The 17,697-nt window shown below is 46.1% G+C and overlaps 1 protein-coding gene across 2 annotated transcripts; it reads left to right on the top strand.

The window, feature by feature from the left end:
- Positions 1–455: 455 nt before the first annotated feature.
- On the top strand, positions 456–17,676 carry arhgap18 (Rho GTPase activating protein 18). 2 transcript variants are annotated; one of them, XM_072702539.1, is made up of 15 exons: positions 456–780; positions 6,088–6,281; positions 6,869–7,104; positions 7,556–7,621; positions 8,157–8,321; positions 8,725–8,890; positions 10,481–10,572; positions 10,796–10,873; positions 11,407–11,566; positions 11,668–11,750; positions 12,309–12,515; positions 13,978–14,124; positions 14,451–14,572; positions 14,985–15,040; positions 15,379–17,676. In XM_072702539.1, the coding sequence occupies exons 1-15, from the start codon at positions 665–667 to the stop codon at positions 15,468–15,470; spliced, it is 1,980 nt and encodes a 659-aa protein (XP_072558640.1). In that variant the 5' UTR covers positions 456–664; the 3' UTR covers positions 15,471–17,676. The 2 variants fall into 2 exon arrangements, with proteins under 2 accessions (XP_072558640.1, XP_023652957.2); XM_023797189.2 differs by having other exon boundaries at positions 458–780; positions 7,556–7,619; positions 8,161–8,321.
- The last annotated feature ends 21 nt before the right edge of the window (positions 17,677–17,697 follow it).

The following is a 17,697-nucleotide window of genomic DNA, read 5'->3' as shown; positions in this document are numbered from 1 at the left end:
TGTCGAGGGAGTTAAAAACGTGCACAAAGAGCATAAAACTGTGAAATCTGATAACTTTATTGCAGAGCGTGTTGTTGTTTTTTTGCCTAACACCCTGAAGGTTGCCGGTTCCAGCCCCAAGCGGAGCCCTGCCTCTTGAATAACAGAACCAGAATTACTGCACGTCGGCCCAAAAGGCGCAGCAACAACAACGGTTACGTCGCTGACATAAGAAGGAATTAAGTCACACAGGGTGTATTAAAATCGCCACGTTGAGGTTAGATGGGAGATACACCCTACAGAATTAAACCAGTAAACTAGGTTGTATAAAGTTCAAACATAATTTACTGGATGCATGGATCTCGGGGGTGGGATGGAATAAAATATTTTGGAGAAGACTAAATTAGGCAAGCTAGACAAATAGAACTGAAACCTTGATGGCCAGTGTTAAAGATAAAATAGCACGTTAATGTGAATTGAATTCCAGTTTGCAGTGCGGTCCGACCTACATGCGTTCGCGAAAAAGCCTTTTCTGTCGGCGGAAGCTCCTCCCCTCCGCAGGCGGACCGGGAGGAGCCCCGGTCCACACGGCCGGGGAGAGGAAGAGGTGAGCCGTGCCCAGCTCCCGTCCCCGCTAGCCCCACCGCTTCAGCCCGGGCTCCCCCACGATAATGCGGCCGGCGACATGAGCCGACAGCAAGATGAGCACGGGGTGGTCCTGACCGGCTACTTCAGCAGCAGCGAGGCCCGACCGGCGGCGGGCGTGAGCGGCGGAGATGACGCGGAGTGCCCGGTAACGAGGTGAGGGAGGGGGGTCGCCGACACCCAAGCGTGCGCCTCGGATTACGGAGAGTCTCACGGTGCGAAGAGCGAAGGTCCGCGGTGTCGGTGCGCAGCCCGTCAATAGCGCTGCTCTGCCGATGCTTAATTTATAACGAGGCTGTACATAAAACAATTAAAGCAGCCTAAAGAAAGTTATGTTTTTAAGTTTATGGATAAGAACTTCAGAATTGCATGACATTTCCAATAATGCCTTCATGCATTTTTTATATTCCTCTGTTGCGAGCTACATCACTAAACTAAGTCGAGGGGACAGAATTAATGCAAACTTTGTGACGATTCGCAAAGATCCTACGCTTCCTGGCATGAGAAACCAACCCCCTCCTTGTCCCTTCCTGGGGCCATCTGGAGGACGTGGGCGTCTTGCGTCCCTTTAGCCCCCCGGGGTCGCCGATCGCCAGCTGTGATCGCCCGCGGCTGCCCGACCTGTGCCGGGGGTCAGGCTTTTGTAACTGCCTGGGAAGGAGCTGCCGTCTTTTTCTCTGTGTCAGGATTTTGCATGGGAAGGTGGAGGTCACGTCCAGCCTGTACTTTAATGCATTTATTTTTGTCTTTTTGTCCTTAGGACATCTGGCTAAAACTACCGAGACATTGAGTAGTTTAGAGTCATTTGAAGTATAAAGTTTTGCCTTAAAGTTCTTTTTTTTTAACCCCTGCTTTTGATCTTGACGAGTTTTTGTTGTTTTCATACTTTACAAGGAGCTGAGCGGATCCCATAAATAGCCTGACATATATGCGACTTGTATCCACCAGTGAGTTCTGAACAGCCCTCAAATGGATGTTGGTTTTAAGCTTTGCGTTTGTGTGTATTTGTCAGTTATCCAATTTATATTCAGACAACCTTTATTCGTCTTTGTCACATACATATTACAGCATATTAATGAAGGTATTAATGAAGGTATTATATACAATCCTATGTAACAAGTATTGGACAAACAGTACGTTACACTGACTTTGTTTTTACCATGTAGGCCTGTTAATATGTTGATATAACAAAATTAACAATTTCGTAGGACAATAGATGAGGGTACAGGAACCCTAACTGCAATGAAATGACCAAGTGGACCTCCTACCGGAATGCCACCAGCAGTGTGAGCCTATGAGGGAAACCCTAACATCAGTATCTGCAGCTGGAGTGTCTCAGCCTTAGTGTGTAATGTTAGGCCTACGCACATATGTTTTTATAACCAAAAATTTCCCTGGCAAAGCGCACTCGTTTATGCAATGGTCCGTCACATAGTTTAGAAGTTGCGGTTCCGTGGTAAAATGTTGCAATAAGTGTTTTCTCTGCATGTGTTGGATTTAAGCTAAATTGATGCTTGTTATCTGCAGTCAGATTACAGCCCACAAAGAAGTAAAAACAGCAACAACAGCAAAAAAAGAAAAATAACAGAAAGAAAAACAGTAAAATTGTTAGCAATTTTAGAATTGGTTGGAAAAGGGGGTTTGTCCCTTTGTAAGTAGCACTGGAGAGTTGGGTTGATGTAGTCAAGCAGGGTCAGATGAGTGGAATGTTCTGAGAGTCTTGCCCACGGCCCCGTGAGATTACCCCGGCGGAGTCTCTCTTCTGGATGATTTGTCCGGGTGTGGGGTCATGGTTGGCCCATCAGTCTCCCTGCATCATAAATGAAACAGGCCAATTCGGTGCCATCCAAGAGATCTCCAAGTCGTCGAAGGGGCCCGTGGAGTTGCCGTTGAGAGAGTTCCGCCTCCGCACGATGGCTCACCGCCGACGCTATGCCGCAGGAGCCGACGGTGAATCCACGTGTAATCTGGAGCGCGTCTGGAAAGCCATTAGATCCCCATCACGCACTGCTGGTGGCAGCGGTGACGCCCGGTGTCCCCTTTCAGTGGCGTGTGCACGTCCTCCGGAATAAAAGCCCTTCAGATAAAAGCAGACAAACATCCGCCGATCCAACACGGCCCGGGAGCGTGCTGGTGTTGTTCTTAGAGATTAAAATGAGGAGATGCTATCGACAGACTGTGCCCAGAGTCTGCCGCTCTCTCCTGTCCGTGACGATGAGAATGGGGAAGAGCATCCGCCAGTCATGGTGGCTATTCACTGTGTAACCTCTGGGAATTTATCCCCGCTGGTTCTGTAGCGCTGCTGCTCTTGGTCAGCCATGTCACTACTCCCCCAGGGATATTATTATTATTGTTGCTGTTATTAGTTAAATAATACATAAAAATACAAGTTGATATCCCAGAGCAGGAAGCACTATGGTTAAAATAAGTTCTTCAATTCTTGGACTCTTCCCTTGGACCCTTGAAAAAATTCTTAATCCCTCAATCGCTTGAGTCGAATTATAAACTGGAAAATCCTTACAATGCTTTTGATTGAAAACTGCTATGTATAGCAGTAATGTGACTTAATCTTTATTGAGATTACCCATTTACAGGTGGTGTGTTATGCAAGAGCAGTGCCTGCATATCTGTATGTCTGGGGGGAGAGTCTGTGGCCTGCAGCCTGTCGCGACTTGCCTGAGGTCCGTACGGGGCGCCGTGGCATTTCTGCTGCTGTGTTTGAGCTGGCGAAGCCGTCGGGCAGCCAACCAAAGAGAATCGAGTGTTTCTTTCCTCTTTCCTTTGTGACCCGACGTCGTCACCCTGGGATTCCGCAGCCTGGCTGACCTTTAGATCTTAACGGGCCTGACTTTGAGACGCCGTTTGCTTCGTGTGCTTTAGAGCCGGCCTTGACTTTGCTTGTGTTCTAGATTTTTCCGTCCTCTTCCGGATCAGACAAAACCATGTTCACGGTTTATTGAGACTTATAACATGCGTCCCTGTTCAGGTTTCTGTTTGCGCTGCACCTTGTGTGTTTAAAATGTGCTTGTTTCTGACTCATCTTTGTTTAACCTGTTTAATGCTTCGTAAATAAAACACCTGGGGAAGTTGGTCACATCTAAAATTGGCAGATATGTTTGTTCCTTCCTGAAACCACACGATGTTTGAGACGGCCTTTTTATAGTGTTTTCATGGCTTTTCTAGCTCTATGTGCAACACTAGGAGGATAACGGCATTGTTTGCTTTCGTAAAATGTACGGTATGTGCTTATCTCAGCAGAAATCAGAAAATATTATCATGAGAATTCTTTGAGCTTGTCTTGTTTAAGCCTTGGCAACCTGTTTTTTGACTACATTACCCATAATCCCGAATGCTCTGTCTTTTTATTTTTTTTATTAGCTAGTTCCAAGAATGGTCATATGGAGAGCATATAGAGTGTGTTGCGTTTCGTTCTCTGTGTGAAACTGCACACCCTTGATTTTCTCCTTGCTCGCCCTTTCAAATACTCGTTGCGACTGAGCGGCTGCAAGCACTTTTGTGTGTTGAAGTCGTGCAGACATTAATAAAATTGCATGTGTATGTTGACCTGTCGCTTAAAGCATTGTCTCCAGATTTCATTCAGTCTAGAAGTAACAAGCCCTCTTTATCAAGTACCTCACTTTTTTTCGATATCGCCGGCGCAGAACCTCCCTAAGATCCAGAGCTGAAAGGAGCTGTTTGTCCTGTGCTTAAAATGTCATCTGTTACTGACACTTCATACATTTCCTGTCACCTGCACTCCTGGTGGACTCATTTTACACACTGTGTGGCCCTTCACATAACACAGGGTCCCAAACGCTTTTTGTGCAAGTTAAAAAAAAATAAAAATCGCCTTCTCTGAGGCTGTAGCCTCATCTGCTCGACTTTTTTTTCTTCTGCTAAAATGTTCAGAATTTAGTCATAAAAGTTCAGTATTTAATCATTTATGTCTGCAGCACCAAAGACGGCCTGTCGTATCGTCACTAGGGGAGGAGGATTCTTTGTGGTCTGTGGCACCAGCCGGTACGAGGGGTAAATGTCCCCATTATCAGCTGACAGTGTTCAGTGATAGCAAACATATTCTGCGGTACTTATGGGTGGAAGTTCCACTCTGTTTGGGCCTGATTTAAACTAGATGGGTTGGGGTTTTCCTAGGGGGATGGGGGTGTGGGAAAATGCTGAGGTTTTAGGGTTTTTTTTTTATTGTAACTGATCCCCGTCAACAGAGGTTTTACCAGCGGGGTGGAGTTCTGTAGCAGTTCCCAGTCTTACCCTTGGGCCCCGCCCCCCCAGGTCTCACCCTTGGGCCCCCCCCCCCCAGGTCTCACCCTTGGGCCCCGCCCCCCCGGTCTCACCCTTTGGCCCCGCCCCCCCAGGTCTCACCCTTGGGCCCCGCCCCCCCAGGTCTCACCCTTGGGCCCCGCCCCCCCAGGTCTCACCCTTGGGCCCCGCCCCCCCAGGTCTCACCCTTGGGCCCCACCCCCCAGGTCTCACCCTTGGGCCCCGCCCCCCCAGGTCTCACCCTTGGGCCCCGCCCCCCCAGGTCTCACCCTTGGGCCCTGCCCCCCCCAGGTCTCACCCTTGGGTCCCGCCCCCCCAGGTCTCACCCTTGGGCCCCGCCCTCCAGCCCCATCCCAACGGAATCAACATTCCTAAATTAGTATTAAAAACAAACAGTGCCGGTTTGCTTTTGTGTGGCCTGAGCTGGACCGGAACCAGCGATCAGCAGGACCACTGAGGACTCTACATGCGCCAAGGTGGGGGGAAGGATGGGTGCGATTGCTGGTGAAACCATTTAACCTTTAATACCAGAAACCGGAAGTATTTGATCTGGTTTGGGTTTCCCAGCTTACTTGGCTGTACAGCTCGTTCTCATTGGGGAGTTTATTATACATTATCTGGTGTCAGCGGGATAGGGGGCTGGACCTATGATCTGAATGTTGCTGGTTTGAATCCCGGGGTTGGCAGAGTGATTTCACTGCTGGGTGCTTGAGCAAAGCCCATAACCCCCAATTACTCCTGGGACAGCCTGATCTTGCATTTTCGCAAAAATACTTTGGATAAACGCGTTTGTTAAATAAATGTAAAGTAATCACCATCCTGATTGGTGCTGGACTACTGAGACTTGCACATGACTGTAAAACCTGTTTTGTCACCCATCTGGTCCACGGATTGTATTTGCTGTGTGTGAGCACAGAATTCAGAGTATTGATAGATGTGAAGATCACAACAGCTGTTAGCTTCTGTTTAGCTGCATCGCTAATGATATAGTTGCAGTAAAATGTTTTTAATTTTACATTTTTAAATTGAATATTCCACTGTAGGCTGCTGATGTCCTTTTCTCTGTAGTTACCCATGACATGTATATGACACTGGACTTAATCTTAGCTTTCTGCTGAATGTCATTGTTCCTGTGAGGAACCTGGCTTGGTAGGTCACCGAGCTTTTGGGTCTGTCTGGTTTCAGCCGCAAGACCTGCCACTACCTGCAGAGCCGCGGCAAACACGTACGCGGCAAATCGCCATGCAGCCACTGCGGCTCGCAGGACTCCCTGGATGAGCTGCCCCTGGACGACTACTGGAAGGAGGTGGAGAATATCCACGAGAGCGGTGCCGGAGATGCAGAGCAGCAGGAGGAGGTGCAGCTGAAGGTGACCGATGGTACGGCTACCTGGGGCCTCCGTGGGGAGGAGTCATGACGGGCTTTAGGTGGCGCCCCCAGGTGCTGAGTGGGGGTTAGGTCAGGTTCGTTTGAGATGCAGGTTTGTGTTGAGCTGTGCGCATGTCATTCTGTCACAGTCAAGCAGCTCTGTAAAAATCTGTTTTGCAGTCCAGCAAGGTTTGTTCATTTATAAGCTATCCAGATGTTCAGGCCATGTGTCCATCAGTCTGTCTGCTTCTACAGCATCATCCCGTTATTGGTTGGTCTTCTTGGTCTTCCAGCCTGCGACAATCCTGAACTGTCACATTCTTTACTCTCTCCAGGAATCTTTCTGGTTTCAGTGGCTGTCTCGCTAATTCGTTAGACCGAAGTGCTTTTTTCATGAATCCATGAAAACACCCTTCTCGTTGCAGGGGTAGAACTAGCCTTTGTTGTACTTTCACAGTGCTGTGAATCTCTGCAGTGGTAGGGGGTGTGGCTACTTTGGGGGCAGGGCTAGCCTCGCCACCAATCCTGCTTTGAGTTTCTGCTAAAGGGCGTGGCTGTTTGGATGTTGCGCCTACCACGCCCTCTCCTGTGCCTGCAGAGGGTGAACGGGAGGAGGCGTGGCTTGCCGAGGTCGGCCTGGCCACCCTCATCGATGGGTCTGCCTCGGACCCGGAGGATAGCTTGGCGCTGCTGTCGACGCTGACGCGCACCCAGGCGGCAGCCGTGGAGAAGAGGGTGGAGACCCTCAAGCAGACACTGAGGAAGAAGAACAAACAGCATCAAGTTCCTGACGTGCGGGACATCTTCAAGCCCCCAGCGGCCCAGGCGCCAAAGGTAGGACGAGTCAGAGTCCCCTTGTGGTCAACAACTATGGGAGCATATCATCCTACTCCGTTAGTGGGGTGTGAGTTAGCATTAGTTATGCAGTTTGGCTTTTCTCTTTGCTCGGTTAAGAGGAAGCCCTGCCTTGTTGCTGTTGGAGCACCATGGGAATAAAACAGCAGTAGGGAAGATCTGACATTTACCTTCATTTGACATTTATTATCTGCTAGAGGTTTGCAGGTGAATCGTTTTTATATACAACTTGTGTGGTTTAAGGTGTTAAATACCATAAGTAACGTACTGTAAGTTTAGATTGCTGTTTTATTAGATGTGGTTACGGTCATGGTTATAGTTAGTTAATTTCAGTAAACATTCTGAAAACCACAAGCTCCAGCTGGAGACGTAAAAGCTAGCGATGTGGCACCACGGTGTAACGACGAGGTCTCGACCTTCTGTTCTGCAGCTCGAAGTTGAAGTTCTGCCTGCAAGGAGAACTGAAAACGTTCAGGGGGAAGTCGGCTCTGGTGGTACGTGTGTCCCACACTTTGTGTGTTCCTGTCTGTGTGCGCATGCGTGTATTTGGGGCCAGAGTGCGATCAGTGCCTGCGATCAGAAGGTTGCTGGTTCAAGTCCCGTGTTCGGCTGAGTGATGTCATTGTTGGGCCCTTGACCCCAACTGATCCAGACCCTGCCGAAAGTGCCTGGTAAATATATAAAATGTAAATGCCCGTGTGAAATGTTTTTCCCTGCCTAGAGACAGCACCTAGCCCTGGTACAGTGTTGTCATATTTCCCAGGCTGATGATGGCATGCTGAGTCCCCCCCCCATACAGGAAGCAGGAAGTCCCCTTGATTTCCTTTGTCTGCTCCCATCGACGGCCTTCCTAAGGCGCTGAGCGGGACTCTTCTGTGCTGGTTTCGACAGTTTCCACTTTTTAAATATCGGCTTAATCAGCTGACCCCCCCCCTCGTATGGCCGCGAGAATGCGCTCCCGCTGCAGTCGTGTTGGCGTTCGAGTCGGTGTTTTTCCCTTGAGAGTCTCCTGTGACTAATTATCTGCGCGTCCAGTGGGCAGGATCTGCGAAAATGGGGGAGGGACCCCGGCCGCAGGCATGCCGGACTCGGAGATCAACGTGGAGATCTCATTTTCGGAACAAGCCCTCCTCTACAAGGAAGGGCCAAAGGGCACGGAGGCCAGAGCCCAGAGTGACGTAGACGACAAGTTACCAGTGAGTGGCATTAAACATTAAACCGATCCTCTTGTTCAGTGCAAAGTTTAAATGGTAACACAGAGAAGCATTATTCTGCGTGTCACCAAGTACAGCCATTGTACAGAAACCAAAGCTTGTCTGTGTTTCTGCTTGTCATTATTATTAAATTTTAATTATTTCTTCCCTTTGCCAATGGGCTGCTGAAAGACATGTCATGTTTATGAATTACATATATATACATGCATTTTTATTGTATGATAAATCTGTTATAAGACTGTATTTACGCTGATCGTTTTAATTTGTGTTTTGAGAGACACCTGGTGGTCGTCAAGGGGATTGCACACTTTGATTTTGCTGACTTTTTGTCTGTGAGGCCCCACACTGCTGGACTCCATTAGAAATCTGTCCTTTTGTTTTTCAGAATTTTAAAGTATCCAGAGACAGGACTGGTGTGACTAAGGTGGGCGACCTGGCCGCCCAGGACATGAAGAAAGTCCACCGGCTAGCTCTGATCGAAATGACGGCGCTATTTGACACAGCAGGAATCGACCTAAAACCTCAGAAGGCCCTCAAACTTAAAGTCAAAGGTCAGATACAGCATCTCCTGTTTCTTGGGTTCACAATATTTGCTCTAAAAACATACTGTTTGCCCACTTGTCAATAAAGAGTGACTCAGCTGCTGTCAGCAGAGTTTAAATATAAATGGTGCGCAGCTCCGCCTCCTTATGTCTAAATTTCACCTTGCTGGAGCGCAGCTCCGCCTCCTTTTGTCCAAATCTATCCTCGCTGGAGCACAGCTCCGCCTCCTTATGTCTAAATCTCACCTCACTGGAGCACAGCTCCGCCTCCTTATGTCTAAATCTCACCTCACTGGAGCACAGCTCCGCCTCCTTATGTCTAAATCTCACCTCACTGGAGCACAGCTCCGCCTCCTTATGTCTAAATTTCACCTCACTGGAGCACAGCTCCGCCTCCTTATGTCCAAATCTCACTTTGCTGGAGCGCAGCTCCGCCTCCTTTTGTCCAAATCTATCCTCGCTGGAGCACAGCTCCGCCTCCTTATGTCTAAATCTCACCTCACTGGAGCACAGCTCCGCCTCCTTATGTCCAAATCTCACTTTGCTGGAGCACAGCTCTGCCTCCTTATGTCCAAATCTCACCTTGCTGGAGCACAGCTCCGCCTCCTTATGTCTAAATCTCACCTTGCTGGAGCACAGCTCCGCCTCCTTATGTCTAAATCTCACCTCACTGGAGCACAGCTCCGCCTCCTTATGTCCAAATCACACCTTGCTGGAGCACAGCTCTGCCTCCTTATGTCTAAATCTCACCTTGCTGGAGCACAGCTCTGCCTCCTTATGTCCAAATCACACCTTGCTGGAGCACAGCTCCGCCTCCTTATGTCTAAATCTCACCTTGCTGGAGCACAGCTCCGCCTCCTTATGTCTAAATCTCACCTCACTGGAGCACAGCTCCGCCTCCTTATGTCCAAATCACACCTTGCTGGAGCACAGCTCCGCCTCCTTATGTCTAAATCTCACCTCACTGGAGCACAGCTCCGCCTCCTTATGTCCAAATCTCACCTTGCTGGAGTGCAGCTTCTCCTCCCTCAACTTAACCTTTTTTATTAATGTCCCAAAATGTAGTAAAAAATTGAAAGTAAAGGGTTTAATTAAAAGATCAAATTTGGACTAAAATTTTAATTAGCTTAATGTTAATTTTCATCAGCCACTCTGACTTCTCAAGTGAATGAGATATTCCTACATGATGCCTTGATTTCTGTCCCGTGATTTTTATTTTGACTGTACTTCTGCCAAAATAGCACTAACTAGAGTTAAGATGTGTGTAAGAAGCAATCTGCAAAAAACTTGATACTTTAATGTATTTTCACAGGGGTATAATGAATGGATCTAAAAGAACATTACTTGTAGTGATAAGCCATTTCAATGCATTTTTTAGTTTCATTTACATGTTATGTTCAAAAAATTCAAATACTCTTTAACCGTAGGATATGTACAATAACCATTTCAAATAAGAAACACTGTTTATAACTAATAAGCTGCTGTACAGAGCAGCCCCCCCCCACCCCCCATGTTTGCCCTGTACCTGGTAGGGCTCCCCCTCCTGTTCGATTCTGATATAACCCTAACCCTGGTTGTCGGTGTTTCATATTCTTGCAGAATCCGGGTTGTTTGGGGTTCCTCTGTCCACCCTGCTGGAGCAGGACCAGAAACGGCAACCAGGAACCAAGGTGCCCCTGATCCTACAAAGGGTGAGATTCAGAGCAGCACATCACCATAAGGCAGGGACATTAAAGTCCACAAGTGATTGAATTGCAAGCAAAATGGTCACTGATACCCTCATAGTAAAATGTTATATTGTAAGATGTATATTTTACCATACAAGGACAAAATTGCACTCCTTTAACTTGGCAGTCTGTTTTTTTTTTTAATGACTCTTGCTTGTGATGTAATATGTGTAATTTTCTCCGGCAGTTAATTTCTCACATTGAGAGCGAAGGCTTGGGCACCGAGGGGCTTCTGCGCATCCCAGGTGTGGCTACAAGGGTCAAGGTCAGTGTCGTGAACAAGGGGGAATCCCTGCTTGTGATAGGGGGGATTCCTGCTTGTGAATGGGGTGGAATACATGCTTGTGAATGGGAGGGGGAATCCCTGCTTGTGAATGGGGTGGAATACCTGCTTGTGATTGAGGTGGAATACCTGCGTGTGAATGGGGTGGAATACCTGCGTGTGAATGGGGGTGGAATACCTGCTTGTGATTGGGGTGGAATACCTGCGTGTGAATGGGGGTGGAATACCTTTGTGTGAATGTGGTGGAATACCTGCGTGTTAATGTGGTGGAATACCTGCGTGTGAATGGGGGTGGAATACCTGCATGTGAATGGGGGTGGAATACCTGCTTATGAACGCAGGGGTAGAAATCCCTGCTTGTTAATGGGGGGGGGGGGATCCTGGCTCAAGATTCATGTGTCTGATGATGGATTCCAGCTGGGATCACACATGATCATTCCCAAAGTTCTCTGACCATTAGTGATGTGTGGGGAGGTGGGGGCCTGACTCCCAGGTTTTGTGGCCCCTGCAACCAGGCGGTGTGCTTGGAGCTGGAGGCGAAGTTCTACGATGGTATGTTCGCCTGGGAGACCCTGAAGCAGCACGACGCGGCCAGCGTCCTGAAGCTGTTCATCCGGGAGCTACCATACCCGCTGCTGACCGTGGAGTATCTCAACGCTTTCACCTCCGTGCTCAGTGAGTACATCTGCTGGCTTCCAAGGCCAGTCCACATCACCCTCCAGGAGATGCCTCCAGAGACGTAACCCTGACCATGCTTTCTTCTGCCCGTTGAGTAGAGCTTCCCACCAAGAAACAGCAGCTACAAACTCTCAATCTCCTGGTTCTGCTCCTCCCGACGTCGAGCCGCAGCCCTCTGAAGGTAACCATGACTCCCTCTGCTGTCATCCAAACTCTGGTTTCTGAAGAACCTCCAGGCTGGGAACCCTTAGCATGAGCTAAGCATGTTAGAACAGCTGAAGATGACTGTCCCTCTTTCCAAGACCTTTTGTTGATTTGTATGAGTGTATATGAAGTCTGACCGTGTCTCACTGCTGTCACTCAGATACAGCAGACCAATCAACACACTTGACTCTGTTTTCATTTTTCTGATTGGCTACCGGCTGTATTAAGGTGTAGGCATAAAGTACTACGACTGATTGCTACAACACATGATATCACACCACAAATCTGTTTGAACGCAATTAATATATTTGTACCCAAGTCCAATGCAAGCTGGAATCGCATTTGCGTTTGCACCAGAGAAAAGCACTTTATGAACTACAACATGATATGGTCTTAGCGAGAAACAGTACTTGCACACAAAATAGCCATCCATTCATGAACGAATACTTTTGATCTGATTCTTTTCAGTGAATTCATTTTGTTTGCAGTTAGTTACTAAGTTTTGGAGTCACATTGCCCTATTCCTGTTTTTCAGGCACTTCTGGAGTTTTTCCGAAGGGTGATGGATCACAAGCAGCAGAACAAGATGACCCTGAACAACATCGCTGTGGTGATGGCTCCCAACATCTTCATGTTCAAGGGCTTCCGCAGCAAGGTCAGCGAGCTGCAGGAGTTCAGCATGGCGACGGGGATGGCCCACATTGTCCGCCTGCTCATCCGATACCAGGATCTGCTCTGGACGGTAACTGCCAGTCCTCTCCATTGTCACTGGGGGCCACTGCCATTTGCATGCTTTAGATGTGTCATCACAGCTCTTTGTGACGTGAGTTATTTGGATAGACAGTCATGCCACCTTTCAAAGATCAGAATTGGCTAATGAGCAGGAAGCAGCCTGATCTGTGAATAATGCCACATTCGCGTCACTGAAATGTTTGTAGTAGGATGAAACAGAAAGACCGGCCCTTCGTGGCATCGATGTGGCCGGGAGATCTCTCTCCTTGTCTCTCTGTATAAATGAAATAATTTTTATTATTTTAATAATTTTGTTTTCTTTCTTTCTTTGTTTATTAATCTCTATCTATCTATCTATCTGTCTGTCTGTCTGTCTGTCTGTCTGTCTGTCTGTCTGTCTGTCTGTCATAATTTTGTTTATTACATTGTACTGTGCACAAGTCTCAGGCAGTCATTGAAAATCATGTAAATGATCTTGTTGCTGTGGCACCCTGCTTTCATGCCCGTGCAGGGACAAACTTCATGAAATCAGCCAAAATATTGGAAATCTAACACAGGAAATAATTGGGATCAGGTCATTTGTACAGCTGTCATATTGGGTATCCTGGGCTGGCTGGCATGTTACAGCTGAAGATCCCCGTTTGTCCTACATGCAGCAACCTATTAAATACATTTCATTGTTTGTCATGTCATTGTTATAAGAGGATTTTCGTTTTTGAGGCTACTTATTATTTCAAAAGCTAATCTTAAGCATCATATTTAGAATGCTTTGACTTTATAATATTTTGCAGTTATTTATGAAGCTGTCACATTTTGGGTTATTTAATCGGTGTCTGCATTTGTATACTCATGCTGTGAGAATATAGCCATAGTTTCTGACATGGCGTTAAAATCAACATAACATACTAATGCCCGTGTAGGGATGTTAGGAGACATTTAAATGGTCAGTATTTGCAGTAACCACCCCATATACTTATCTGTTGACTCAACCATTAGTGCACCATGTTTGGCTAATCAGTATTTCCTGAAGTTAATTATATAAATAAGTTAATTAAGTGAGCTGGTGATGAAATTTAATGAATACATGGAATGGCTGAGGTGTCCCTGAGGAGAGGTTTGGGAACTGAAGCGTGTTCATCTAGCCGTCCAACAAGATATCAGTAACTTTTTTGGAGAAGGGAATGAATTTTTGTTTGATTTTTGTGCTACCGTTCCTTTGTATATATTCTCATGTTGAGTTACTTTTAAATATACAGTTGATACCTTGATAAATAGCTTTAAACATTTTTTTATGCCTGCCTAAGACTTTTGCACTGTACTGTGTGTGTGTGTGTGTGTATATATATATATATATATATATATATATATATATATATATATATATATTATTTATAGTTTGGTTATGTTGTTTTTCCACTCAATAATTTCCATGATCCACTCGTGGTTATGTGCCGTACAAATTCCCGCTCCAGATTCCCAAATTCATCATGAACCAAGTGAGGAAACAGAACATGGAAAACCAGAAGAAGATGAGCAAGGACCGAGCCATGAAGAAACTCCTGAAGAAGATGGCGTACGACCGTGAGAAGTCTGACAAGCAGGAGAAGAACGCGGCAGAGGTGAGCGCCAACGGCAAGGCCGCCACACCGGGCCTGGAAACCATGAGTAATACAATTAGCGGAACAATCAAGGCACAAGTGTTCAATTACACAACTGTGTCACAGCTAGTATGAGGTGCTTGTGCTGGGTTCATTTCTCAAGGACTCTGTGGTGCCCCTGTGACACCTAGTGGACAAATTTAGCATTGATGTTTTGTATGCTAGCTGTTGAGAAAATTACGTAATGGTGGAACCGGGAGGAATTGCATAATTTTTAACATGTTCTAACCAATATATTCGGTGAATCTGAAGAATATAATGACTTTATTATTTTTTTATTTGTGTAGGAGTGTGCTCAGGGTTTAATCCGTATCCAAGCCCCACAATTCTCTAAGATCTCCATGGCCGTCCAGCTGACGGACGAGCTGCAGGTCGCCGACATCGTTGCCCGATTCGTGAAGCAGGAAAGGTGAGAGCTGACGGTGTGGCATGTATTGATGGGCGTGCCCTTCCTTGTACTCAATCACCCAATGTATGAAATGTGTGGCCCTTAGGTTAGGACTCCATGTCCGCGTTCAGAAGGTCGCTGACTTGTGCCGCAGCCAGCAGAGTGATGTCACTGTTGGGTTCTTGAGCAAGGCCCTTATCCCCCTAATGGCTCTAGGGACTCTCTGACTCTCTAGGGAATCTACACGGCATTGAATAAAAGCATCTGGCAAATTCATGAATGCAGATGTAAAACAGACGTCGCGCATCCAGCAGACTTGTCCAGTTGGACTTGGTGTGCTCTTATTTTGAAAGTTCCCCTGTAGCTAACAGTGTTATTGGGTGGCTGAGGTCATTGGGTGCCTAACTGGTCCAGTGTTGTGTTTTTATTCCAGTGCCTTGCAGGAAAAGAAGGAAGATTTTTGCCTTTATGAAGTTGGAGGCAATATCAGTAAGTATCTGCACTACTGATCATGTTGACCTTGCAGACAATTGCATATGTGTGTGTGTATATCTATATGTATGTATATGTAAATATATATGTATATATATATGTGTGTATGTGTCTGTATATATATATATGTATGTGTATATATGTGTGGGAGTGTGTGTGTCTGTATGTATACTATATACATATATGCACATATACACATACATCCATATATATTAAAAATATACACGTCAGAACTGCTTTCATTCAGTAAAATGCAGCATAATATATCACTGATGTTAACTCTGTTTGGTATTTTTTACATTAGTGCACATATATTTCTGGTGTCTTTAATACAGATGAGCGCTGCTTGGACAAAGAGGCCTACATGAAGAATGTGATAGAGCTGAACCCCAGTGCGGAGTGGGTTATAAAGTCGGTGCCCCACTAAGACGCGCAGGCCTGCACTCCCATCGCCACCTGCAGCGCTCTGCGCTGCCCCTGCACCAACATACCCCACATGCTCCTTCCAGCACCTAACCCTAACCCTAACCCTACATGAAGAATGTGATAGAGCTGAACCCCAGTGCGGAGTGGGTTATAAAGTCGGTGCCCTACTAAGACACGCAGGCCTGCACTCCCATCGCCACCTGCGGCGCTCTGCGCTGCCCCTGCACCAACTTACCCCACATGCTCCTTCCAGCACCTAACCCTAACCCTACACTCAGAATGCTCATCCCATCCCATGGTTCCCCTGCCTGGGACAGGCCCTAGAAACCAGCCCTGGGTGTGCAGCCAGTGTGGAATAGGTTACTTTAGGCCGTTCATGCCATGTACCTACGCCTGTGACAGATGGACTTGGAGCTATGCTCAAGGTATTCTCAGGTTTGGGAGGCGGTTTCAGTGGGAGCTGCAGAAGACAGTGTAATGAGCCTGACATTTAAGGGCTTTTATAGGGAAGACACCACTATGGGCTCTTACATTCTGCTCAGAAAAGTGACTCAAAAATAACTACGTATTTTTATGCTGATCAGTCCGCTATTAAGTTTTTATTTATTTTAATTAATATATATTTATTTAACAACCCTGAAAATACTGGCCTATCATTCAGTTTCTGATATTTGTTGCATATGTAATCATTAGTTAATTTTAATATGAATAATACTGGTTTTAGTGAATTTTTTTATTTACACTAATAAGGTAATTAATCTACTGGCACTCTAGTCAGCTTTTACTGACATAGCTTATGATCAGGTGTTCTGTTGATGATTATGTAGCAATGCATAGCATTGTCCAGTGTCTCAAGGCTTTTAAAACTAGTTACCTTATAAGTACTTAGTTTTTTTTTTTTTTTTTAAATATCCAACAGATTTTTTTGAGGGCCTATTTGAGTCCTTTGCAATCACTAATGTTTTATATTTTCTCAACACCAAGTGCAGGTTTGTTGGGTTATAATTTTTTTTGTGATAATTTCAATGCCTTAAAGATAAATTTTGCCTATTTGTCAACAAAACTGTACTCCAGAAGCACTAAATGCCAAATTGTGTGTGAAGCTTAAAGGGGTGATATTTCAGGGGTGACGCATCTCTCACTGTCCATCGCTGTGGGCTGAGGGCTATCCAGGGCTTTGGGACAGCCCTCACCACAGCGTCCTTAATAGCGCAGAGAGTTTTATCCTGCAGCCACTAGAGGGCGTCTGAGGTTTCTTTACAGTCATAGGAATGCTTTTTAGCCTTATATTACTAGGTAAATTGACTGATCTGGTGTTTAATGATGACATGCCAGTCAGACTAAGACTCTCTGTATGGCAAGCCGAGTAACCCTGATGTATAGGTTCAGAAGATTTTTTTCCCCCCCAAAGGGACAGATCTGTAAATAGACTTGGTACCACTTGTCTCATGTCGTAAAGCTCAGGAAGATAGAACCACTAGATCCGAGTTCATACTTCCCTTTTCCACATGCAGCTAAGTCCTACACACAAACACTTGTCTACACACTACATTTGCCTGCAGACGATCAAAGTTGGCACATACGTACTGCAGAGATATTCCACCAGACCAGCAGAGGGCAGAATGAATGAATCCTGGTCTGAATGAATTCTCTTCTTTGCCAAGTGGTCAGGAGATAATTTTTGTTCCCCATAATACGTCTTTGTGCTCCTTTAATGATGAGTATTTGTATGTGAGTAGCCCTGCACCTCCTCACACAGCTCTTCTGCTCCCTTTCTTTGCTGTTCTCTGCTCTGTGATAGTTAGTACTGCCACCTCCTGGAATCACATGAGCAGCTGACGCACAAGTAGTGCACTATACTCACAATCTGGGCTATTATGAAATTTACATCACTCACCCTGTGTAAACACCGTTACTTTGTGGAAAAGTGACGTGTGAATTAGACTTAGACCTTAAATATGCTAAAAAAAAAGAATAACTTCCCACAATTTTGTTGGGCAGCAAACTTCAACGCTACTGTATCATTTAAATTTGGAAGTTATGGAATGCCAGGGATTTATGGTTTCTGTAGACGATGTAAATTGAGTGGAGTGATTTATTTACTTGAATATCTGTTGAAGGATGTTTCCATTTGAGTCTTTTGAACTCTAATGTATGGAGCTATAACCACTAAGCCTTTTATGTAAATAAATGAATAATTTAATGTTTGTCTGGCATTCATGCACTTT

Source organism: Paramormyrops kingsleyae, chromosome 19 (genome assembly GCF_048594095.1).
Source record: "Paramormyrops kingsleyae isolate MSU_618 chromosome 19, PKINGS_0.4, whole genome shotgun sequence".
NCBI classification, from domain to species: domain Eukaryota; kingdom Metazoa; phylum Chordata; class Actinopteri; order Osteoglossiformes; family Mormyridae; genus Paramormyrops; species Paramormyrops kingsleyae.
Note: the sequence above shows the minus strand (reverse complement) of the source record. Positions and strands in the feature narration are given on the sequence as shown.

Bases quoted from the DNA above. Each gene is read 5' to 3' on its own strand.
- arhgap18 (XM_072702539.1), top strand. From the start codon at position 665: ATGAGCCGACAGCAAGATGAGCACGGGGTGGTCCTGACCGGCTACTTC. The intron at 10,573-10,795 runs GTGAGATTCAGA...TTTCTCCGGCAG, and splicing joins TGCCCCTGATCCTACAAAGG to TTAATTTCTCACATTGAGAG. The intron at 11,567-11,667 runs GTGAGTACATCT...CCCGTTGAGTAG, and splicing joins CGCTTTCACCTCCGTGCTCA to AGCTTCCCACCAAGAAACAG.